Genomic DNA, 25,838 nt, shown 5'->3' on the forward strand with positions numbered 1-25,838 from the left:
TTCTATATAGCATGAGAGGTGAAATGATATCAATCTAACATACATAGAACTATTATTGCCTCATTCTAATGAGAATTATGTTTTGGATATCATTTTTTCTAAATTAAAAAGGGAAAAATTTAAATGCCATTGTTATTAGAAAAATGTTCGCGTATTTAGAGAACTATTACAACTTGTAGGCAAATTTAAAGAAAAATCTTTAAACTATTCTCAAAAAAATGTTATCTTACAATTTTGAATTTAATGGTCTCATAAGTATGTATTAAAGCTGGTAATAGAGGGAAATATGAGAACGATATTGGACATGACTAACTAACTACTTTGGCTAGAAGGCAATTTCCAATACGATTTAGTAAAATTAAGAACCCATTATTTGAGCAGAGATATAAGAAATTTATTGATATTTTGAATAATTTTTATCTCTGGGGTTTTGGAAAATATTGAGATTGCCGCCCCTCTATTGAATCCTATAAGATAATTTTCTAATTGCTTTTGTTTGGAAAAGGCAATAGTGGCAACACTTGAACAACTGAACTCGTCGTTGCAATTTTCTCCTGGCATGGTAACATCGTATTTGTTAATGTTTGTTAGCCAATACTAAAAACCGGCTTTTTGATGTAAACTAAGCGAGGTTCTCTCGTATAAAACCATCTCTACCCCCTCTCTCATTTATCCATTTTTTCGTTACCCTTCTCTCTAGTTTGTCAACAGTGTGTTCAGTGATTCATGCATGCGATTGCGATTCACATACATTTTGTTGTTGTGTATTAAATTGAGTTTATTTTACTCACTAGTGGGAGTTATTTTCGAGTCGCTTTTCACTCGTACAAGTGAGTTAATCTTTTTTTGATTACCTAAAGGACTCGAAGAAGACTCAGCAAAATCTCTTTTTTTTTCAAAAACAATCTTCCAAATGCTTGCTGGGTTATGATGTTGTCAAATGTAAGGCTGTGTGTGTGAGAGACAAAGAGAGGCATTGAATTGTGCGCATCACTAACGACACCCTCTGCGTTTTGAGACATGGTTGCTGCTATAGCAACCCTCTCTTTCTCTTGTGGGCGAAAAGTAAGCATGCTTTTGTCTGGACAAAAGTGGAATTGTGTTTCAGTTTAAAAACGTCGTCTCAGTTTTAACGACGTTGGGTTTTTTACTAAATTGTGTTGTGTTTCTGTGTGCTAAAAATAAATAAAATAATATATACCTACACCCTCTTTATCCTGGAATCGGTGGAGGTGTTTAAACAAACATTTTATTAACGACATTTGTTTATTCTTCGTTTGCGTTTGTAATTTTGTAATGATATTTGTCGAAAATAACGAAAAAGGCCCTTTTCACGTCGAGTAAAAAACAAGGAGACCCGACGTCATCTTTGTATTTGATTGCTTTTGCTTTTGTGGTAATGGAATTGGCCAAGTGTTGTACCTACCACCACGCACCGTCAAAAAGAAAGACCAAAGACTTCGTGCAGACATAAAAACGAGAATTGAGAAATACAGGAAAACTTAAAAACGGCCAAAATAAGAATGAAGGACAAGGCATAATAAACAAATTATTATGTGTGTCATATTTGTCGAGTGTGTTTTAGGATTTTAAAAATATATAAAATTAAACCACCTATTTAAAAGAGAAGGACTTAAAATATCCAGTAAGGAGGTTGGCCATTGTAGAGGTTACCGGTATTCAGGTGCCTCGGGCACCTATTACACTATTCTTCTTGAATATAGTTTCGTTAGCATTCGTTGTTCAACGAGTTTGGGCCGTTATTCGGTCAGTTGTTTTATGTTGCTCGTTGGCTTGAATGCGTTGTCTTTTTTAATTTTTGGCAAAAAAGGACTGTGCATGTGTGCGTTTGTGCCAATATTTTTACTTACATACCTACATGTACGAAATATGCATGTCTTTTGTCCATTAAGTTGGTAAATGCTATTGTTGTCTGTTGCCAGGACTCACGTGTTTGTCAATGGTACAACCTTGTTTTATATAATTGAGCAGCAAATTTCCAAACTTTTGTTATGTGCAGAAACATACATACATGCACACATACATACATACCTATATACATATATATGTAGGTAAGTAAATATGTATATACATGTACCTGGTCTTATATACCCGGCGTTGCCGTTTTCAACTTTTTCGACCAAAATTCTAATTGGAATATCGGCATAAGTAGATTTTTTTAATATCAATTTATTGTGGGGGCATGACCATTTTGGCTCAAAATTGTTGAATGAAAATGTAGTCAAAAAGGAATCCATGTCTTCAGGGTCTGTATATGGATGATATACAGTCATGGCTTATATTCCAATAAATTTCCGACCTCGTTTCTTTGGTCAGGTTTTGAGCACTTATTTTGGTAGAAAACTGTTAGACTGCAATGGCAAAGCTCCTTATTTACGCATATACATTTGTACGTTCGTAGGTTTGTGCATGGCTTGCACAGCCATCTTACCAACAAACATTGAAGTTCTGAGCCTGAGCGTGTGTCTGTGCGTACGAACGAATGTCAGAAGAAAAAAACATACAATTTTTGACAAAAATTATCCTTGAACTAATAAAACGCCTCAATACAACACACACACACATACGGCATGTTACATACCTAATATATTATTGACTTTTTGTCTCTTTGTTTCGCCTCTTAGCCAGTTCAGAACCTACAAAGCTAATAAGACCACAAATGTTTGCAACATTTATGCTCGCTTTTAGAAAGTAAGAAACAAAGTTTAATGAAGATATATTAACAAATAAAACAAAAAGTTAATTTAACAAATTCACATTTTAACGAAATAAATCGAAACACGTAAAAGTCAAAACATTGTGTCGTGAAACGTTTGTTGCAGAAACTAATCGATACATCTCCCCCGAAATATACAATACATCCGTTATAAATATTTGTAGAAATTGGTTGAAAAAATAAAATAAAATAAACTGGAACGAAGGATATAACAATCGAACGGCGGATGTAAAAACCTAGGCCACAGTTAACAACAGTAGCGGTAAGTTTGTCCATGTCCTCTTTTTTATTTTGATTGGAATCAGAGCATATTCCTCAAATGAGTTTGACCTTTGATACGACAAGGCAAAAATATCGGTGAGAGGGGGGGGGGTGGTGTTGTTTGGTTTATTATTTATTTATGCATCTTTTTGTTTCATTCTCTTTTCTTGCTTGGACTTATTAACAATGTAGGTAGTATTTATACAAATGGCCAAATAGTATTGATTTTTGTTTTTGTGTTTGCAAAGTCAATGCCGACAGAAAAGACAAAAACAACCACACACACAAACACACATTTCCTTGTATGTACATGCACAACCATCTACACAAAAGACAAAAGGGGGTGGGTGCTTCAATTGGTAACAAAGCCAGACATTGAATGCAGCAGCGTTTTATTTGTATAAACGTGTGATGTTGTTGTGTTTATGTGTGTGTGTGTTTGTATGATCAAATGCAGCCAGCCAGCTCGTAGCGGGTAGCCCATACAACCAAACAAACACACATATCTACATAATTGTATGCAATAACTGATGGATTTGTTAACGATTTAGGTATGTGAATGCCTGTGTCCCATCCTGTTTATCCTCCACCCCGATGTCAGTGTGTGTGTATGTGTGAATTTGTGCTCCAGACAAGTGAAATACTTGTTCTCCTCAAAAATGTATGCCACAAAAAAAAAAAAAAACCGAATTAGATACATAACAAACAGCGATAATAAATACTGCCAATGAAACAGGCCCTACAATGGATTTTAGGCTAACAAGACAGTTAGCCCATAAAGACATACATAATGGATGCTGCTATTTTTGTCATTGGGGTCGACTGACTGACAAACTAACTGAAAAGTGTCAGTCAAATGTGTACACAAAATAGCAATGGCGCATTGATACAAAGAGGGTCATAACTCAAAAATGTCAAGTTAGAAGCAAACACATTTGAAAGTTCATGGGAAACAAAGATAAGCTTTAAAAAAAATATGTCAAAGACGTAGTTCAGATTGTGTGCGGGGAAATAGCAACATCTAGTCTAAAGCCTATATTACACATCATGTTAGGTTTATATCCCAGCAAAATTTTCGTTGCCAAAGATGCTGTTCAATCATCGCTTACCGTTATATCATAGACAAATAAAGGTATAGACTAAAAAATTTTAAAATTTTCCCTTCCGGCAGATGTCAATATTGTTGATCTTGGGCCAGTCAAGTCACTCAGGGCTAGTGAAGTCACTCGACTTCGAAAACAATTTATTCATTTTTCCGCTATTTAAGTTCTATATTTTTATATTTCACGACGTATTTGGATAATGTAAAAGTAAACAAAGTCGATGTATCGTTTTTAATTAATAAATAATAAAGAATCATAAAAATATTTAATATTTTGTATTTGAGAGTATTGAGTGTGTCTACTGAACCTCTCTCACAGCATGAACGACATCTATTGAAGCATTTTTTCCAGAGATAACAGATGAGACAACTTTTTAGTCTATACCTAATTTGTCTATGGTTATATGGCTTTGCACTCATTTTTTAAAAAGAGAGTGGCAGACAAGGGACCTGAAATATGTTTTATCATAAGCTAGGAATTATGTATCGACGGTTGACATTTTCATAAGATTTGGCATAAGATCTGCGTCATATCCGATACAGAACATTTATAAATAATAACCCAAAAGTGCTCTTCTTAAGAGGGTGTTAATCATTTAACTATCACTCAATTTTTCAGACATATGTATACTCTCATCTAATGGCCGGATATGTCGGATAATGTCTAGGATATGGATATTTTGGGTCACTTTTAGTGAGAACATGCCACATAAGGAGGGGTTTGTAGAAAGTCGTCTATCGCAAAGATGTCTAAAAACTACACATTAATAAAAGGCGAAAACTAGCACACGATCTTAGAGTATGCTTGACTTGTTTGTTTTCTCTCGCAGGAGTTCTCCCGCTCAAATTTATGTAGAGAATGAAACTAGCTCGAACATATCTGAGCTCTGCATTAGGTATCAAACGTGTTAAGTTTTAAATAACATTTTTATCTCACTAACAGCTAATAAATATAAACTCTAACTTTTACTCAAAAAGAACAACATTTCTTAAAAACTGTAAAAGTGTTTATTTTTTAATTTCATGTTCTCGTTCCTGACCTATACATTCAAACAGCATTCGTTACATTAAGAAGCAAATGATTGCTCCTGCAATAGATTTGCTAGACTGTAGCCTGACTCTTGAGGTCATATTCAATCTGCAAATAAAAAATTCTTATCTTTTATTTCGAAAGAACTTTAGACTTATTTTGTTTTCGTTTGTTTGCATTTTTTGATATTGTTTTATTTGCTGCAGCCTCTTTTCTTGTGGTGGGCGACAGGGCAGAGACACAACAAATGTTATTCTTAGCTCCACATCCAGAGGACGCCAGACAAAACAATGATTAGCGTTGCAAATAAGAAAAACTATTTGGCGTTTCGGGGCGTTTCAGTCTTATTTTGTGATAGCTGGAGAACGCTTTGGCTGGATATCTTTCTTTTCCGGTTACCAAGAGTTAAAAAAATAACAACAACAACAAAACTTAAAAGAATCCATGCACATTATTTGTTATCTTGCATTGCGTGTCAGTGGTTGCAGACGTTCGATAAAAAAACATGAAATATAAAAGGTCGTTGTTGTTGTAGAATTTTTAATTTTAAGGGTTCACTGCGATATTGAGTTTGCCTCTTGTAAAGTTGCCTCATTAAATTGTGGTTATTGAAATGCACATCCGAACTGTCCCCCCGTATGACCAGATGCCTTCATTTCCATACACCTTTAATATTCATACTTAAGCCGGGAACCAACGCATGTAAGTTCTGGGCGATTAATGTATTTTTATAACTGACATATGTTCAAGTTTCCATCAACTGTTTTTTTTTTTGAGCAAGAAACAAAAAAAGTTACCTGTCTTCAATTGCTGTGGTTAAACTTTTTGTGTCCTCAAGGACAATAAAAAAAACCAATAAACCACTTAAATAGGTCACTTCCCCACCTCTTTGGAACCTAGAGTTTAAATTCACATTCTCTTTACCCTAAATGAGAGGACGTTTCAATGTCCACTCTGATTTCGGCAGATCTATTGTAAATATATAGAATTATTTGTGTGTATGTAGGGCATTATTAACCTTTTTTTAACTGCAAGAGAATGGTAAAAGAAGAGCACTAAAACGATTCATTCGACTTTCATTAAATGGGGATAGAAATGTCGGATGGAGCACAACTACAGGGTGAGATTAAAAAACGGCAACAAAGTCAAACGCCATAATTTTTACATTTTTTATCTAAGTTTTAGAATAGGTTTAGATTTGTTCGAATTGGTCACCTTTGGCACGAATCATGTCCTTCAAGTGGCCAATGAAACCGTCACACGCTGCCCGAATATTGCTCTGTTTTGGTATTTATCGGCGAAGTGCTTGCTTGAGGTGATCGGCACTTTGGTATTTTTTAGTGCCAACCTTGCTTTCCAGAATACTCAAGATACAATAGTCCAACGGATTGGCATCCGGAGATTTTGGTGGCCATTGTGCGCTGGAAATTAAGCGAGAACCTCATTTTGTGACCATTCTTGGGTGGTACGTGCTGAATGTGATGGTGCTGAGTCCTGTGGGAATGTCCAAGGCTTTAATACGTGCCCAAGGCTTTAATACACCCTCCAGAATACATTCGCGATAATAAAATGCATTTATTCTGATGCCACGATCGATTAAAACGAGCGGAGAGCGACCATAAGCTGTTATGCCGGCCCACACCATCACCATGGTCGCCGTTTGAGTTCTGGTGGCCAACCGAAGGTGTACATTTTCAGCTACCCTCTTTGGCAAGTAAACACGATCATTTTGATTTTGTTTTTACAAACTGCTGGACAACGAATGTTTTCTCATCGGAGAAAACCAAATTCGGCAGTTTACCACTTTCGCTTTTGTACGCTTGTAAACAGTATAATGAGTTGTTACTGGAATAATTTTAACAGCTGTCGGACGAGTGGTTTAGAAAGTTGGTTGCAGTTTTTTCATCTCACCCTTTATTGTAGTGGTAGCACTCCCGGGAGTTGGAACTAATCCGAGAATACTCTATTGTTCGAAGTTGCTTGTATATGAGTGAGTGTATTATGCTCGTTTCAGAGTGTGAGAAAAATTCCCTTGAAATCGAGCAGATTCAAAGGAAAATCTGTCGAAGATATATATGGGACCTATATCTAAATTTTGACCGATTATCTGCCATTTCAAAAGGGTTCGTCCTTGGGTCAAATAAATGACTTGTGCAAAAATACATGGATAGACAGACGGACTGACATGCATAAATCGACTCAGGATGTGATTCTGTGCAGACCATCAAAAGGAACTGTGGGTCTATCTCGTTTCCGTTTGCGTGTTACAAACAAATGCATAAAGACTTAATACCTTGACCACCTTGTGGTGTAGGGTATAAAAATCGATTCCGAATGCAATAATGCAACCTTACAATAACAATAACTTCTTCTTTTATTTTTTTTCAGATTTGACGTTAATAACATAAAATAATTTTTAAAATCCGTACTAATCATCTTAATTCAACAAACTCAGGAACTCAAAACACGTATTGAAAAAAAAAAACCGCATCGATGAATAATTTTTAAGAACCCAAATTCTAAGACATTATTTATAGTAAAATTAAAATAATAAGAAGAACAACAACAACGGATTGAAGAAAAGGCCAAAGAAAACTCTCTTTTCATTGCAACTTTAGCAGTAGCCAGCACAAGAAGAATAAGAAGAAGATAAACAACAACAATTACATATGTCGCCAGAAAAGTCAATTTGGGCCTATTTGAATCATTTCATAATGAGCAACATTTCATATTTGTGTAAGTATTGGTTTATTTTTTAAGGTTGGCTGTAGTAGTTGTTAATTGTAGTTGGCCATTAAATGGACTTTCGGTTTTTTATAATTACCTGTTATGCTCGTTTTCGTTCTAATTACAGTTGATGAAATCGATGGCTATCTTTATTATTTTGGCGGCACAGCCGGAGTGCTAACGCTTACCGGCATCGCTGCAGCTTCGGCATATTATTTTACATCCCGGCCCATACCGGAAAAACCATTAGTGCCTCTGGAAAATCAATCGCCTATACTGGAAGTAAGTACATAATTATAAGGTTTTTGGTTTAAGGGGAGGCAGCAAGCAAGCAAGCAAGCGCGGGAGAAAGGGAAGTGAGGCATATGGCGCCATGCGTCACGGGGTTTTTTGATATACAATGGCTGTCATTCCTGCCACAGAACAAATATTTGGAAATTATCCAATATTCATAGGCCAGCATGGGCAATTGATAGCGGAAGTTGTTGTGAACTTTAAACATACAATTATCCGATCGATTGTCACCTGAAGTGTTCCACTTTGTTTTGTTTTCCTTTTTTTTTTCTTAAATAATTTATAAGGGGCGTTTGTCGCACCAAGTTCTTTGTTATTGTTGTAACATATATGTATATATGTATACGATTAGAAATGGGTGAAAAAAAACGAATTGAATTTCTCAGAGGAGTAGTCAGGTCCATATGAACATTACAGCAACAAAAACTGCCATGAATATATGAAGTCGTATGCATATTCAGAACAATTTTTGTGAACATAAAGAAAAAGCTTCAAAATCCATTTAAACTCAAATTGTATAAATTGACAACATATATTTTTATATCCCCCCACCATTCTATGGAGGGTATATTAACTTTGTCATTTTGTTTGTTACTCCTTGAAATATTTATTGTAGGGTCTATACAAAGCATATATATTCTGGATCAGCGTAAAATTCTAAGACGATCTAGTTATGAAGATCTGTCCGACTGTCCGATGTTTGTTGTAATCACGCTATCTTTCGAACGAATTGAGATAGAAGGCTAAAATTGCATACACGAATAGTTTACCAGTAGGTAGGTTAAGTTCGTAAATGGGTCCTGTCGGTCCACGTTTTCCTTTACCCACACTATATAACGGTACCTCCCGATTTTCCGTACTTTCATGATTTTAGCGACATTATATACCGGAATTATTTCAAATTTCATATTTAAAATTCGTAATGGGTGCCACAGCCTATGACAAAAATTTTTGCATGCAGGTCCACGTCTTCGTATAGCCCCCATATGACGGTACCTCCCGATACTCGGTATTTTTATGATTTGTGCGACATTATTGACCGGAATCGTAACAAATTTCGTATTTAAAGTTCGTAATGGGTACTACACCCTATGACAAAAAATGTCGTAAGCAGGTCCACGTCTTCGTATAGTCGTATAGATTTAAGTGGTAGTTGCCGTTCCTTCCAAATGGTGGATGGTATTAAAAGTTCGGCCCAGCCTAACTTAGCTGCTTTTTTACTTTTGTTACATTTTGAAAACACCAAAAATATTTCGTTCTAAAGTATTCTCTGGCAAATGAGACACAGAGATCCTCATGTTAATTACTAATGAGCATATATTCAGTTGCATCAATCATGACACGCCTCAAATATTTATATGTAATGCAATTTAGTAGTTGATGCGAAAGTTGTCTGTCTGTCCACTTGGCGGACTACTGAACTCGTTTTTCTATCTTTGTGTAATTCTTTGCATAGAAAATAGTTTCTCAAATGTACATACGTATATATGTATGCATGAATAGAGGGTGGGCTTTAATATGTGTTACAAATAAAAAGAAAATGCCGAACTAAATTTAGTCTAAAATTTCAAAATCCACAAATCCAAAACATTCGACCCGACCGAACATAGCTGCTCTTTTACTTGTTCTATGTCAAAGTTCGATTATAATACAAAAACGTCAATCGTTTTCTTTTGGGACACCCTGTATGTATTTTTTTTTGTTCAATATGTATTTTTATACGAACAAATCAACGTCAATTCATTTAAAGACATCAATTGACAAGACAATATTCATAAAATATTTTTCCGCAATTGTTTTACATATTAAATCAAAGTACTGCAGCTTATCACATCTGGAATTAGGCGGGATCACGAGAAATCCATATGTTAAAAGGTTGTGAATGATAATGAGATTGTTTTGTTTCTTTTTTTCAAACAGTAATTTGTGAGGCACCCTAATGTTCCATATTCTAAACCAGATAAAATAACAATTTTAGTTTTCTAAAAAAAAGAAAATATTTAAACACACATTATTTTGTTGTGATTTGTTTATGGAAAGATTTGCCAATGAAGACAAGGGTTGAGTGGTCACCACCATCATCGCCATCATCATAATCGCATCATAATGCATCGATGACGTTGCAATTAAAACAACAAAAATGCTTTGCAATACCCACCACAAAATGTTGCATGAATGAATTTTATGTAAGGCGGTCGGTTGGTCACCACCAATACTGGCAATGCAATCTGCATGCAAATTGCATTCAATATTCATGTTGAGGATGTAGAACAGAACCAAGAGTAAAGAAAGAAAAAAAAAGCAAAAAACCCAATTCATGATGAAGATGATGTGTAAAATGTAGGAATTTCTCTTGAATCGCCTGCTGTTGCCTAACGGCAGACAGTTGAACGCCTCACAGGTTATCGTTTGTTTCCCGGGGGGCTATTTTTATGCGACAAGTCTGCCGTCCATACATATCTATATGTATGTATGTACATGCATATACATATGTGAAATGAAATAAATAAAATGCCAAGATGTTCGAATACACAATTAATTGTTATGGTTTTACACATTATAATATGAGTGTGAGTGTGTGTGTGTGGGTATGTTTACATGTCCGAAATTTGGGGTGTTTAGCCATTTTGACAAGTTACATATATTTTTATTAGCCTAAAAACCACCGCGACTGCTGTGAATTTCTGAATTATTATTTTGAAATTTCTTTGAATATTATTCGGCAGATATGTATATTGTGTTATGATTAAAAGTTTTGAAAGTACATAGCTATAAGTCCCATCACCCTGTATTGGTGAGATAAAAAACTGCAACAAAGTCAAACGCCACAATTTTTACATTTTTTTAACTTTATTGAATGAAAGCAAAAAATGTCGGGAATAGCTTCAAATATTAGAATATGTTTAGATTTGTTCGAATTGGTCACCTTTGGCACGAATTGTGGCACGAATAACGGCCAATGAAACCGTCACACGCTGCCCGAATGTTACTCTGTGGTATTTTGGTCCATTCTCGCCGAAGCGCTTGCTTGAGGTGATCGAGACTTTGGTATATTTTAGTGCCAACATTGCTTTCCAAAATACTCCAGACACAATAGTCCAATGGATTGGTATCAGGAGGTTTTGGTGGCCATTGTGCGCTGGAAATGAAGCGAGAAACCTCATTTTGTAATCACTATTAGGTGGCGCGTGCTGAGTGCGATGGTGCTGAGTCCTGTTGGAATGCCCAAGGTCGCGGCCAAAATGTTTGCATGCCCAAGGCTTCAATACACTCCCCAGAATATTTTCGTGACAATATTCGGCATTTATTCTAATGCCACAGTCGATTAATAAGAGCGGAGAGCGACCCACACCATTACCAAAAGGCTTTTGTCCCTTGTAAACAATATAAGGAGCTGTCACTGGAATAATTTTAACAGTTGTCGGACGAGTCGCTTAGAATTGACAGCAGTCTGAAGTTGGTTGCAGGTTTTTCATTTCACCCTGTATAGGCCTTGATATCGAATTGTGTTTTTTTTACTTGGGTATAAAACCATGGTAGAAGAATACAAATAGATGCATTAACGCTTGGGAACACTGATATGTCAACAATTTTAAAATGTTTTTTTTTTTCAAATATAAGTAGATTTTTATATGTTTTCTTACACGACGTCAATTGAAGGTTGTTAAAAGAAGCGTCTTTAACATTTTTTTCCAAATTTGAATAATTTTTCATTCAAAAAATTCCCAGCAGCTGTGTCGATGTTCCTACTTGTATTCTTCTACAATGATATAAAACACTGAGTAATGGTATGTTTACATTAGAGCATTTTGCTGGGTTAAATTGACAATTTAAATGCACTTGGTGTTCTACATCCGTAAATTATAAACGTACTATTATTATTATTATATAAAATACCATACTGGCATAAGTACATCAGCTATGCAAAATAACAAAACTACATTTTTAGAGAAATATGCTCCACGGCAGAATCTGCTGGAGTTGAAATCAGTGTATCGAAATCACGTGCTGAATTCTAATTAAGTCCTATCATCTGTTTGTTTGTCAGACTTTTATTTTCGGTACATTCCTAAATTTTTTTCTGAAAAAATGGACTGAGTAATGTTCCCTTTTTTTGTTAGGAATGGAAAGGTGTATCATTAGCCACCACTTGCCATCTGCCACCCAAGTCACATGCGAATGATTTGTGTGCGTCTATGTGTGTGTGTGTCGGTTTGTCTGTTTGTTGGGTGTAAAGGATTTCCCCAGTTATTTGCATGTGATCTTCATGCAGTTTTCAAATGTTCATTTGGTGCTGGGGTCTCTGTGCCCATGCTCTCTCTCTCTCTTTCCCCATGTCTCTCACCATTTCTCTGTCAAATGAAAATCTCTTTCGTTGGCACTCTTTATGTTTTCAATCTGCTTGAGATATATGCAAAGAAGATCTTTTTGGGCTAAGATGAAGAAGAACGCAATGTTGATGACCAGCGGTAAACAGATTTTCTGTCTGGCACACAGGCAAAAGATATACGGACGAAAATTTTCGCTCAGTACTATTTTGAACGTCTAACGTGTTGCGAAATTTTCCCATTGTGTTAAGACGCGCGTGGAGATTTTCAAATTTCGGAAAAGTTTAAATTATTATTACATTACAAAAAAATATCAACCTCAGAAAAATAACAAATAGATTGCTAAGGTGTGAATTCCAAAGTAATTGTGCCCAAAAAAGTGTTTTAGCTGAAGTCAAAAAAATAAAAATCCATTGTCTGTGAAAACATTTTTAGAAACAAGACAAAAAAAAACGGCGGATCTCAATACGTTTTCATATGGGGATGTGACAATTTTGCTTTGCCATCTTATTTATTACGTAAAAGCTCGAAAAAGTGCAACCGACCAACAAAGCAAGAAATGACCACCATAAATAACGTAATTGATTGTGGTCTTTGCTTTGGGCCACTATTTATTTCGAAATCTTTGCCAAACAACCTGACAATTTGTCGCCCAAAATATAAAAAACCCAATAAAATGTCTATAAAAATATGCTCAAAAAATTATTAAAAATTTACAATTGCATTTTTAATGTGCGAGTGTGCGGGTGTGTGTGCGCTTCCACAACAATTCTATTTGTATCTAGAAATAAAAAGTGAGAAAATCTTAATATTTCCTTGACAAAAAAAGAAACCAACCACAAAAACACCAACAAATATCCAACGGCTTGTTTTGGTACACACTGTTTCTAATACTTTTTGATATATGAATGAATAAATTTAAATTGTCTGCCATTAAGAACAAAAAATATCAACCATTTTTTTTTTTATTTTTTTTTTTTGGTTTTTAAAATTTCCCTCCCCATTGCCTGAGTGCGAATGATTTTCTTCTTGATTTCATTATCTTACAAATGACTCAGTTGTGAATTGAAGAGATCTTAAACAAATTCATCCTCTTCTGTTAGCGTTGTATTTTTTTGTTTATTTCTATATAGAATTATTTTTTTTTAAATATAAGAAAAATGTAAATACATTGTGAGATAACGAAGAATTATTTTTAGATTCGATATTAATTTTTTAATATTTTGATTAGTTTTTGCAGTGGAATTATTGTGATTTAAGAAAAAAATATCTTTAAAATTATTAACAAAAAACTATTTCTGAGCCCGTATAGGCTTATAGGCCAAATGATTCCCGATTCGAATTTAAAATCCGATTTTAGAATAGCTGTAATTTTCATGGGTTGGGATATCTGTCAATGATTAAAACTAAGAAATTTGGTTTGAATTAGAAATACATAACTCATCTTTATATTTTCTTTTTTTCTGTGGGCCTTGTGATCAGCGAGAACCCCAAACATCATATTACAAATCTGGAGTAATTTAATTGAGTGTGTGGCATATTTGCGGACTTAGTTATGCCGATTTGAAATTTAAAGACGGTTCTTGAGCTATTTTACTGAACCTTTCCAATAGGACAATGAAGGACGAATGCAAAATCAATAACAATTTGTTGATTGATTCTCACATTTCTTCGATTTTTAAAATTTCATGGTAATTTTAGAGAATGCCAATTATTTTTAGCCATGACAATTATGTTTATGGCACTGGAAGATAAAAACATTTCATTAAAAAAGGAGACATTTCAAAATCCAAATTACTTGACCATTATTAAAATTATAATATTAACAGAAAATCTTGATAAACATTTTCCGGTCCAATAAATATCCTAATATTTGGTAATTATTTAAAATTACCCACAAAATATATGGCTCAGTGGTGTCATTTTAAAACCATGGAATTGATGTAGAGATTGAATTTGTAGGTATTTCGTAATGGTTTGTGTTTAATTGTCAGCAATTATTTAATGGTAATGCTTTTTAATTTTTCTGATGGAGAAGATGGGTATGACATGGTACAAATAAATCAAGGTATCTACATTTCAAATAATACTATCCAGTTGCTGGATTCTTATTCTATGAAAATATGAAATGAAACATATTTCTTTATAAAAGTTTTCATTTCACATTTTCATAGAACAAGAATTGAGGTCCAGCTCTGCACCTTTCTGGAAGATTGGCTTTTTGAATATCCTCGATATAACGATAGTTCCCAATTATTGGTAGTTTGTAGGTCCAATTCATATTCTTCAGCTAATTGCGCTAAAATTTTAGGTACATAATGGCTACAAAATTATTTTGAAAAAAAATTTTAAGTATTTTTTACAGATTTTGCCCAAGAATGTTAAAGTTTTTACTACAATAACCAAATTTCCCTTTATGATATCGAAAAATATTGCAAAAATTGTAGATTCTGGCAGGTTCTGGAAATAGCATATGCTATATGGATACCTTATGCCACACTGTGGTCCAACATGCAGAAGGAAATGAAATAAACCCATAGTTCCCTTTGATGATCTCCATAGAATCACATTCTGAGTCAATTTATGCATGTCCGTATTTTTGTAAACAAAGTATAATTACATTTATTGTCTGAATGTGATGAAATGTTCTACAAATCATTTGTTTAACCCCAGGGCACACCCTTTTGAAATTGGTGATAATCGGTCCAAATTTAGATATAGCTCCCATATATATATGTCTTCCTCCGATTTCAATTTTATTGTACTCCAATGGGGATTCCTCAAATTTCGGCATATACCAAATATTAGTTTCCTCTGATCTCAAATTATAGCTGCCTTGAAGCCATAATACGCTTTCATGATCTACTTCACATAAACTCGAAACTTAAGCGTTTATTCATTACGGGTAGGTTTACTAAATAAGCATGGTGATGTATAGTCATATAGTCGGCCCCGCCTGACTTTTAACCTTTCTTCAGCGGTATTTTATGGCACCTTCCAGACACTTCTCTTTATTCACCCACTTAATGAAAATGTACTGACAAATCTTATGGATTACCTAGACAATTGTTACCATGGCCTACCAAGAGTGAGACTCTCCCGCCACGATACGAAGTATATACAACAATTTTCCTTCCCTCTACTTAACATCGGAGTATGACGATAGACCCTCAACAGAAATAGACTGATGTGAAAAGAAACAGACTTTCTTAATCATATGACAAATGAGCTCATCGATCTCATACCGACCTACCTACCCATCCATCCAACCACCCACCCACCGACAAACGTACATACCACCAATGTTGCTTGTCTGTTCAATCTTTTAAAATATTCATTCACTTTTTTTATAGAAGCAATGCAACGAACAAGTAATTTTCTTTATTTCTTCATTACCTGACCATCGTCGTCGTTTTTTTTTCTTTTTTTTGGTATTTTGTTGTTCCCCTTCTATTTGTGAAGTGTTCCTTACAACCACATCTTTGAACTTTAACAAGGCCTTTGTTAACTTAATTCGTGTTACGGTTGGTTGGTAGATATCGCCAGCGTACATATGCCGGGAAACATGCAGACCAGTTCGTCATACAGCATTGTGTAAATATCAAAAAAAAAAAATAAATTTAAAGGGGGCACGTCCCAGACTGTCGCGAATGTGGTTAATTTGTTGACCTTGAAGAATAGGAAAAAAGAAGAAAAAAAAACGGAACAGCAACAATTCAAACGAGACCATTGGAAAAATGATTATTGTCACCAGCGGAAAAAAAGACCACAACGAAAGACATAAAAATAGATATGGACATGCTTTGCTAATACGACTTATTAACACCCTCTCTTCTACTTAAATATGAGGTAATATTGGTAACATTGCCCGGGGCAGGTGATCTAATTTCAAAAAAATACAAATAATAATAATAGAACATTCCATTGGTGATTAGAATAATTAGCAGAATTCCTACGTTAAGTACAGGGTGTGCGTATACGTTTCATCACAACGTATACGCCACCTACATTTTTTTTCTCCTTTGTTACAAATGCTTCAACAATTTGAATATGCTTCCCTTTTTAAGCCGATACCATAAGGGTGTTGATAGGAAAAACATAATTTCTTAAAAAAAAAATATGTGAAGACATGTTCTAATGTCTATATGACGTCAAAGTTAAACAGCACATATACATATATGCAGACATATATATATTAATTTTTGGCATTTTTTTGCCACAATAAAAAGTCATAAGATTTTGAAGAAGAAAAACATTCCGCGCTATTGTTGTGAGATCCAAACAACAAATTATCTAAAGATATATTCGTCTGCCGTTAGTAGGTGTTTGGTCTTTAGACCATATATTCCACACAAACACACACACACACACAACCATGCCAATATGTGGCATTGAATTTTTCTATAGATATCCCTTAATCCTCATATTCACATATCACATACTTAAGTATCTTGTAGATTGTATCTAGAATAAACACAAGCGATGTTTCATTGCACCTCGCGTTGAATGATATATCCCCCGAGGAGTTGGTTAATCGATTTTGTTGGTTTGGTTGCTCTTTGATGGCTTGGCTGGCCAATCAATTGATGTTGTTGCTGTTGTTTGGCAAAATAAATTCGAAATCCCCACCGCCGCGAAACAATGCAAAAACGGCAATTTATTTCGGTTAATTTACAAAATAACAACAAAATATATTGAACATCGCAGCGAGTTGGCAACATGTGCAGAGAGTAAAGTAAAGCAAAACGATTGCCGGCAAAAGAACGCGCGCGTCCAGGAAAGCCATCTAAAACAAAATATCGTGAGAAAGAACCGCATCCAAGACGTCATAAAAGACAACACAAATCAATCTCAGATAAACAAAAACATAATTTCTCCTTAATATATTATTAACAGTTTTTGTGCAAAAGAGAAACGGAACAAAAGAAAAGAAAACAACAATTAACACTCGCTTGAGCGGGCAAGCAACAACGGTTTTTTATGTGGGCTAGCATTTGTCTGTTTGCCAGAGTTCTAACAGAGTAGTTGTGAAAAATTCACATTCAAGATGTCCTGCTGCGGTCAGATCACCACCATCCGTCCGCCCATCGACATGGCCAGTCAGAGTGATATTCTCAAGGTAATTAACGACTGTTTATTCTTCTCAATGGGTTGATCAAGAAACGTATGAAAAAAGTTCTGGGTATGTGAGTGGCATTGAAATCCGAAACATATATATGTGGCTAAATATGCTCTCCACATACCGCAGAAAAGTTAAAATAAAACAACAACAACAACCAATCTTAATCATATTTCCAAACTAATGCCGAGTTTTCTTCTTTTTTCTTGGTTTTTTTTTTTACATTTATTGTTTTGTGGCATCTCCTTGTTTTGTGTCATCGCTCGATTTTGATTTTAATTAGATAAAATATGATCCCCGCCTAGATATTAATCGCAGGGTATGCCCATATCATTGGAAACATTCAGTGTTGTTCCCCTTACCCAAATCACTGTTATGCCACCAGTCATTTGCATGCTCCACTCTCCGAAGATGACAGCAGGTGTTGGGGTTGTAAAGGAAGTGGTATTTTATGGGGAAGTTATTAACAAAGTTCTAGCTTGGCCACTTTTTTGGATATCATAAAGGAAAACTTGGTTATTGTAGTGACATTTTTACATGAGGAAGAGATAGTTTACTGGTTTACACATCACGATGTTATACGCATATGTAAAGTGAGTTTTTTAACATTAATATTTTGCATTTGTCCAAAACACTTTGATCGCCTAAAAGTATGCTAAATATAAATGTCTAAAGTCCCAGCCTTAATCGTTTTGGAATTGATAAGGAATTAGAAAAACTGTGGGGAAAAGTAGGCGAAATACAAAAACGTTTGTGGGGCTCATATCCTCCTAGGAACCAAACACAATAAAGGCTATTTAAAATGATTTTCTACAAACGAGGGCCATCAGAGGTATATTCATACTTCTGTAGTAATTTTCTTTCTAAATTCACAGAGCATAAATTCACAAGAATACGGATACATTTAATACTAACTTTTTATAGGCTTCACCGGGGACGTACGGTGGAGACCCGGCCCTAGTTGCCTCCCATACCGAATGACTTAAATAAAAGTAAAATGAAAAATGATCTGACGTTGTTATGTCGATAATTCAAAACCAGGACCTATATTCAGCTTTTTTTTTTAATTATGTTGAGGATTTCTTGGGCTGGAAAATTGGGCTATGATCTTCAAAACACCTAAAACCTCTGGTACCTCCCCCACATAGGGTTAAAGATTTTGAAAAACAAAACGCTCGAAGAAAGCGAAATAATCATCCAACTCTCTTCAAGTTTCACAAATCCAAATAGTTTTGCTACCACAAGATTTGCCAACACCTTATTGTACCTTATCCAAAGGGGACCCAATTTCCAATACTTATATCTGTCATAACTTGCGAAACCAGTCGACGATTCTTTACAACTTGATACATCTAAATCTTTCTCTTAACCAGAAATCTGATTTAACTATGTTATTTTTCGAAATTTATGATTTCGCATAAAAATGGATATAAATGTTCGATTTCCTTCAAATTTAGCACATACCAATATTTTTAGGTGTATTAGATAATGTCTGAAAATGGAATACTTCGGTCCGCTATAACTGTTACCGCATGCATATTTCCACATTTTCCAAAAATTTGCACACATCTTATATAAAGTATGGGAGGATATAGTCCAAAATATGGCATGTTGTAATATTTATATCAGACTTAGGTCAGATACGAATTGGTCAATATTGGCCAACTGCTTCGGAACTTTCCCCATGAAAGGTCAACATCGTAACTCAAGGCTATACTATTTTACTTGTTTTTAATTCTTTTATGAAAATGTTCAAACAATCAATTGAAATTCGCTAATTGTGTTATGACACACTCTTCGAGAGAGGTAGGAGGAAGGGGGTGAAAGCTGTCGGTCCACTTGTTAGCAATCGATGGGAAATGTTTCATTACAAGTCATGTGGTCAATATCACATTCAGCAGAGCTACATTTTAAAATTCCATAAAACGAAACACTTACATGAATTGTTTGTTTAAAATGTCTTAAAATTAAAAAAAAAAAATGTACTGGAATACAAATTATTTACATTTAAAAATTGGCTTTTTGTGTCAGAAGAATTAATGGCGGCATTTGTATTTTTGAATTAACAATGGCAAATCCATTGCAAGATTTTAGATGATGACGTCGAAGTTGGTTTTTATTTTCGAATACTTAATGAATAGTGTGAACAACTTTTGCTTTTCCTATGAATTTCCAAAGTATGACATCTCACATTATTTTTTGTTTTTCATAAATATCGTTTTTGGGAAGCCAAATTAGTTCATTTCCATCGAAAATTTCCCATTGTTGTTTTTGAAATTTCAAAAAGATATATTTATCAAAATACCACTTCCCGGATACCCTTTTACACCAGCGGGCATTTGAAATCATTAGCAGTGCTCAGTGAATTCGTTACGTTTCAACACAGAACGTAAACAGAAATCGTTTAGCAAAAAAGAAAACATAAATGGCATGTATTACTTGTTATTGTCAATCATTGAGAATCGATGGTTTGTAATGCCACCTCCCGCCCGCCCTCGACCGATCATATGCACGATGATGATGATGGTGAGGGCGATGATGAATTCATTCTCTTTGACAGGTATAAACATTATTTGCATACCGGTCTGCATTCCATATCACGAATACATCCCCACCCCATCACACAAACACACACACATACACAGGAGGATGGATGAAACAGTTGTTCTTTGATTTGCCGTTTTGTTTTCGTTTTATACCACAAACCAAACCCCCCCCCCCCAACCTCCACAGCCCAGTAAATTAAAACGAAAAATAGGCGAATCTTTTTGATCACTCGGCATTCGTGTCCATCAACACTTGTTGAATATTAACATAATGCCGCTAAATGGAATGAATTTTTCAACACTGGCCACATTAAAATCTATTTTAAAAGCGTTTTAGACTTGGAAAAAGCTAAGTGCTTTGTACCAATGCTAGAGAGCAGGCACACCAAGTGGGTGAGTGGGGTAGTAGCATCGCCGTTTATCTAAATTTGGTCCACTACGGCCGATACTTGAGCGATACTTGGCTGGGGCTGTGTGCAAGCACAAAATTGGCCTGTCGTTGGCCACGTCATGTCGCCGTCAGAGGCGCACAACAATAAAACTGCCAACAAAAGACAATAAAAGTATTGATTGCTAATTGAACGGACCGCGGCAAATGGGGAAAAATTGGTTCCGTGCGTCTGACGTTGAACGGCCATAAATTTGCGCTTAGTTTAGAACTGTTGTCGATAAATAACCGATAAATGTCTTTACATGAGGGATTTATGCCGTGTGTGGCCTTCGCGGATAGAGAGCATTAAATTTACATAGGACACCAAGAATAACAAACACACACACACACATAATTTCTTAATGCATTTATGCACCACCTTTCACTCATCATTGTCTTGTTCTTCCTTCTTCTTTTTTTTTTCTCTCGTTGTCGTTGTTCGAATACCATTTTGCTTGCAGGGTCCGGAACAAATTCATGTCTCGAAGTTCTACAAAGAATCAAAAAATGGCAAATTCGTGTCGTACATCACAGAGAATGTACGAACCCTGTACCAGACGTTTCGTGAGGGTGCCTATGCGTCCAACAATGGACCATGTCTGGGATGGCGAGAAACCCTAACATCTCCATATCAGGTAAGAGTGGTCCAATACCATATTTTCTTGCTTTTCATAGTCGTTGCCTTTCTTTCAGTGGATCAATTACGATGAAGCTCTGCTGCGCGCCAAGAACTTTGGCTCCGGCATGCTTGCCCTGGGCGTAAGACCTAAACAGCTGGTGGGCATCTACTCACAAAATCGTCCCGAATGGATTCTGTACGAGCAGGGCTGTTACTGTTATTCGCTGGTGGTGGTACCGCTCTACGACACCCTTGGACCAGATGCCTGTGCTTTTATCATTCGTCAGACTGAAATGTCAATTGTGGTGGTGGAGGATGATGCGAAAGCCTCCTTGCTTTTGGACAAAGCACCACGTTCGCTGAAAATCCTTGTGGCCATAAAACCGGTGAGGCCAGCTACTTTGGAAAATGCCCGCAATCGAGGCATACAAATCTTTTCGTTTATCGACGTCGAGAAATTGGGTGCCAAAAGCAATCATCCCGAAGCACCACCTAGCTCCGAAGATCTCTGTACGGTGTGTTATACGTCAGGAACCACGGGCAATCCTAAGGGTGTTATGCTAACACATGGCAATGTTGTTGCTGGAGTGTGCGCTGTCATATTGCAGTTGGGTAAGTGAATGCCAATGGCTGGCCAAATACGTCAGCATCTAGACAAGGGGGTTAGTAATTCCTCATAGATGGATATGAAATGTTTATAGGCATTGAGGATGGTCCGCAAACTTTTAACATTTTCAATTTTATCTCGTCCTTCACAGGTGATCATCGCATCCGTGCTAGTGACGTCATGATTTCGTTCCTGCCATTGGCCCATATGTTCGAACGCTGCTGTGAGAATGGCATGTACTATGTGGGAGGGTGCGTTGGCTTCTATTCGGGCGACATCAAAGAACTGAACAATGATTTGAAGATGTTGAAGCCAACCGTTATGCCGGCCGTGCCTCGTCTATTAAATCGTGTCTATGATAAAATTCAAAATGAAATCGCTGCCTCGTCCATAAAGAGAGCCTTATTTAATATGGCTTTAAAAGCCAAAGAGAAAGAAATATCCAGAGGTATATTGAGACGCAATGGTTGCTGGGATAAGCTGGTATTCAAGAAGGTGCATCAAGGTAGGATGACAACGATGTGGAAGATCTTGCAGAGAAAAATCTGATAATTGTTCTGCTTTTGCCCTTTTAGCTTTTGGTGGAAATCTTCGTTTGATGGTGGTGGGTTCAGCTCCATTGGCTGGTAATGTTTTGACTTTTATGCGCTGTGCTTTGGGCTGTTTGGTGGTTGAGGGTTATGGCCAAACCGAATGTACCGGTGCCATAACATTGACAGTGCAGGGAGACTATGTGCCCAATCATGTGGGTCCACCCGTATCCTGTAATGCCATTAAGGTGGGTATTTTGAGAAATTAGTACAAATTGTATAGAAAATATGGTTTTCTATTCTAGCTGGTGGATGTACCAGAAATGGAATACTATGCCAATCAAAATACTGGTGAAGTTTGTGTTCGAGGTTCAAATGTGTTCCATGGGTATGTATGACTCAGTCCCTAACAAATTTCAGAATTTTATTAATCGCATTGTGTTACTCTCTATATATTTGCAGTTACTATAAAGATCCTGAAAAAACTGCCGAAGCCATTGACCCTGAGGGCTGGCATCACACTGGAGATGTTGGCATGTGGTTACCAAATGGTACATTACGTATCATTGATCGTCGCAAGCATATCTTCAAGCTGAGTCAGGGTGAATATATTGTGCCCGAGAAAATTGAGAACATTTACACTTTAAGTCAGTACGTCAATCAAGTCTTTGTTTATGGCGAAAGTCTGAAGGTGAGTTGGTCTCCAATGGCCATTTAGGAAATCCTCTCAAACCATTCCATTCCATTTTATATTGCAGAGCTGTATTGTGGCTGTGGTTGTGCCCGATGTTGAAGTCCTAAAACAATGGGCCATGGAAAACGGTGTACGTGGTACACTGTCCGTACTTTGTAATAATCCTCAAGTGAAAGAACTCATCATGACCGATATGCTGAAGTGGGGCAAACAGAGCGGACTAAAATCATTTGAACAGGTGAGATAAATATTTTGGTGGGATTGAGAACAAGACTATCTAGAAATACTACAACAAAAAGATAATAAATTCTGAGGATCAAAAAAAAAAAAAAATGCAGGCTGGTGGTGGAAAAACTACATCAATTGTATATAGTCTTTAGGGATAGAGTTTGTCGGATTTTTTTCTTCTAGGGGGATATTGGTTTAAAGACACGCTTTTATATACAAGTTGTAGAATGTCTTCAGAAATAGTTTCGGATCGTCTTTATATATGTCAAGTATAAAATTTAGTTAATTTTTAGAAATATATGACGATGACCTATTCGGACCCTTTATAGAAGTAGAAGAGGAAGTATTAATAGGCAAGATATATGGAGTCTCGATAGTCAAGCGATGAAGAGTCTTTAAGGACGAGGAAAAACTTTTAGACAAGCCTACCGAGTGTTGATAACTATATAGAGAGTTTTTATAGAGAAAGTTTTTATACGTCAGAGACGGGGACTCTTTATAAGTATGCCTACGAAGTCTTTTTGGATGACTGATATGGAACCTGCGTAAAAGAGACTTTAAAGGCAAGTCATACATAGTCTTAATATGTATGACCTATTGAGCTGCTTTAAAGATTAGCAATCGAGACTTTTAAGTAAAGTGTTTATCTATATAACCTAATATTAAATTATTTAAATACTCTTTATTGATTTCGTTTTCCTCTATTTTTTTTTAGGTTAAAGACATTTATCTACATCCAGATCCATTTTCGGTGCAAAATGGCCTGCTGACACCTACCTTCAAATCAAAACGACCACAGTTAAAGAGTTACTTTAAACCCCAGTTGGAGGATATGTATAAGCATCTGGCCTAAGGCTGTCAAAACTTATTTAAACTATAATCAACCAACCAAAAAGCAAAAACAACAACAACAACAAATTAAAAAAAACAATAATTACAAATAATAATTTTAAATAATAATCTCAAGAAGTTAGCGAAAAAACGTAAACTATTTTTATGACCTATCAAAACCAAAACCAACCAGAAAACAGGCTGCAACTATTCAATTTTTAGAATTTCTCAACAACTTCTTTTAACATTATTCTCTTTCTCTGAAAAAAATTAAATATTAATTAAATAAAAACGATAAGACTATTTAGCTACAACAACATATTTAAAAAATATAACAATTAAACAGGAACAGTAACAGAATTATAATAAAGAAGAAAAATAAATAAATAATTAATTAGTATCTCTTTTAACACTAAATAGATGATAGGTAAAAAGTAATCGAGCCAGAATTGAGATGAAACACATACAGACACACAAACACACATTGATATCATGCAAAACAAACGAAAGCAATAATTTCAAGAAACGAAAATACGATTTTATCACAACTAAAACAAAAACCACAAACAAAACATTTTTTCCTTCAGTTCTGATTTTAAAATTCGACTCAAATCTTAGCAATGCAAAATATAAGAAAATAATCAAACAAACACACACACACATTTTTTAGACATTTGTAGTAAGCATGGAAACCAAATCAATAATTAACATAATTACCAAAAAATAAAAGAAGAAGAAGAAGATAGAACAACTCCAACATGGTGGTTGGTTCAATTAAACATAGACGAGACATTTTTCTTTTAAATGAAATCAATCATTACGTAAGATACATATATTCATAGTTTATAAAACTGAAAGCAGGTTCTTTATATGAAAAGCATTTTTGTGTTTTTTTTTTCTGTTTTTAACAAAAAGTTTGGCTAACTAGGCTTTTAACCGCCCCATTAGTGATATGTAACTCCTCTAGGGAAATTTTTACAGCCAACGGGAAACCAATAAAGGAGATATCACCACAAAATGTTACACGATCGATGACGGAGAGTTTTCTTATAAACACAATTCAAGTTTGCAGATCAAGAACATAGCATAGCTAATCGGAGGGTTAGGGCAACAATACGAAATTGAAAATCCTCAAACCAAAGATTTTTTAAACAAACTTTAAAGAAATTATTTAAATAAATGTAGAAAACAAAATGGTTTAGTGTAATTTATGAATTATTTTTCTCTGTGGCACATTGTCGTTGTATTTTATTTAAACAAAAGAAAGGAAAAGAGGAAAGGGCGAAGGCGGAGGTGTGAGTGACAAAGTTAGCACACACACACACACGCACGTCCCCTCAATCATTGTTATTGTATTTATTATATGGTTTTTTAATGTACAAAACAAAATTAGTTAAAATTTATATTGTTTATTCACCCGTTTTTATTTTAGTTCTAAAGCAATTCTAAGATGTTGTTGGCATTGTGATTTATGTTCCAATTTTTTTTTTTCTTTTGTTTGGTTTCAGATATTTTATTTAATAAATAAATGTATGTATATAAATTATAATTTATAAAAGAATAAATCAATGTGTTTCATTGCTACAGACCAATTTTGGAGTTTTTTATTTTTTGATTTGTTGTTTTTCGGTTAACAAAAGACACGTCCATTTTTGTGTTTAGAACCGCAGTAGGGGAAATCAGTGAAAAACCAAAATTATCTAAAAAAATTTATTTCCAGTTTAGAATTAAAATATGTATTTAGAGAGGAGTTCA

General features: G+C 35.3%; 1 protein-coding gene across 10 annotated transcripts; it reads left to right on the top strand.

Moving 5' to 3' along the window:
- The first annotated feature begins 1,100 nt into the window (after nt 1-1,100).
- LOC101889909 (long-chain-fatty-acid--CoA ligase 5) lies at nt 1,101-24,657 on the top strand. 10 transcript variants are annotated; one of them, XM_005177114.4, is made up of 12 exons: nt 1,101-1,396; nt 2,646-2,999; nt 7,519-7,866; nt 7,985-8,139; nt 21,036-21,209; nt 21,268-21,805; nt 21,952-22,305; nt 22,376-22,578; nt 22,636-22,718; nt 22,793-23,021; nt 23,089-23,262; nt 23,968-24,657. In XM_005177114.4, the coding sequence occupies exons 3-12, from the start codon at nt 7,800-7,802 to the stop codon at nt 24,103-24,105; spliced, it is 2,115 nt and encodes a 704-aa protein (XP_005177171.1). In that variant the 5' UTR covers nt 1,101-1,396; nt 2,646-2,999; nt 7,519-7,799; the 3' UTR covers nt 24,106-24,657. The 10 variants fall into 10 exon arrangements, with proteins under 10 accessions (XP_005177171.1, XP_011296401.1, XP_011296402.1 ...); XM_011298099.3 differs by having other exon boundaries at nt 1,101-1,285; XM_011298100.3 differs by having other exon boundaries at nt 1,117-1,232.
- Nucleotides 24,658-25,838: the final 1,181 nt, after the last annotated feature.

This window comes from Musca domestica, unplaced genomic scaffold (genome assembly GCF_030504385.1).
Source record: "Musca domestica strain aabys unplaced genomic scaffold, Musca_domestica.polishedcontigs.V.1.1 27, whole genome shotgun sequence".
Lineage (NCBI taxonomy): Eukaryota > Metazoa > Arthropoda > Insecta > Diptera > Muscidae > Musca > Musca domestica.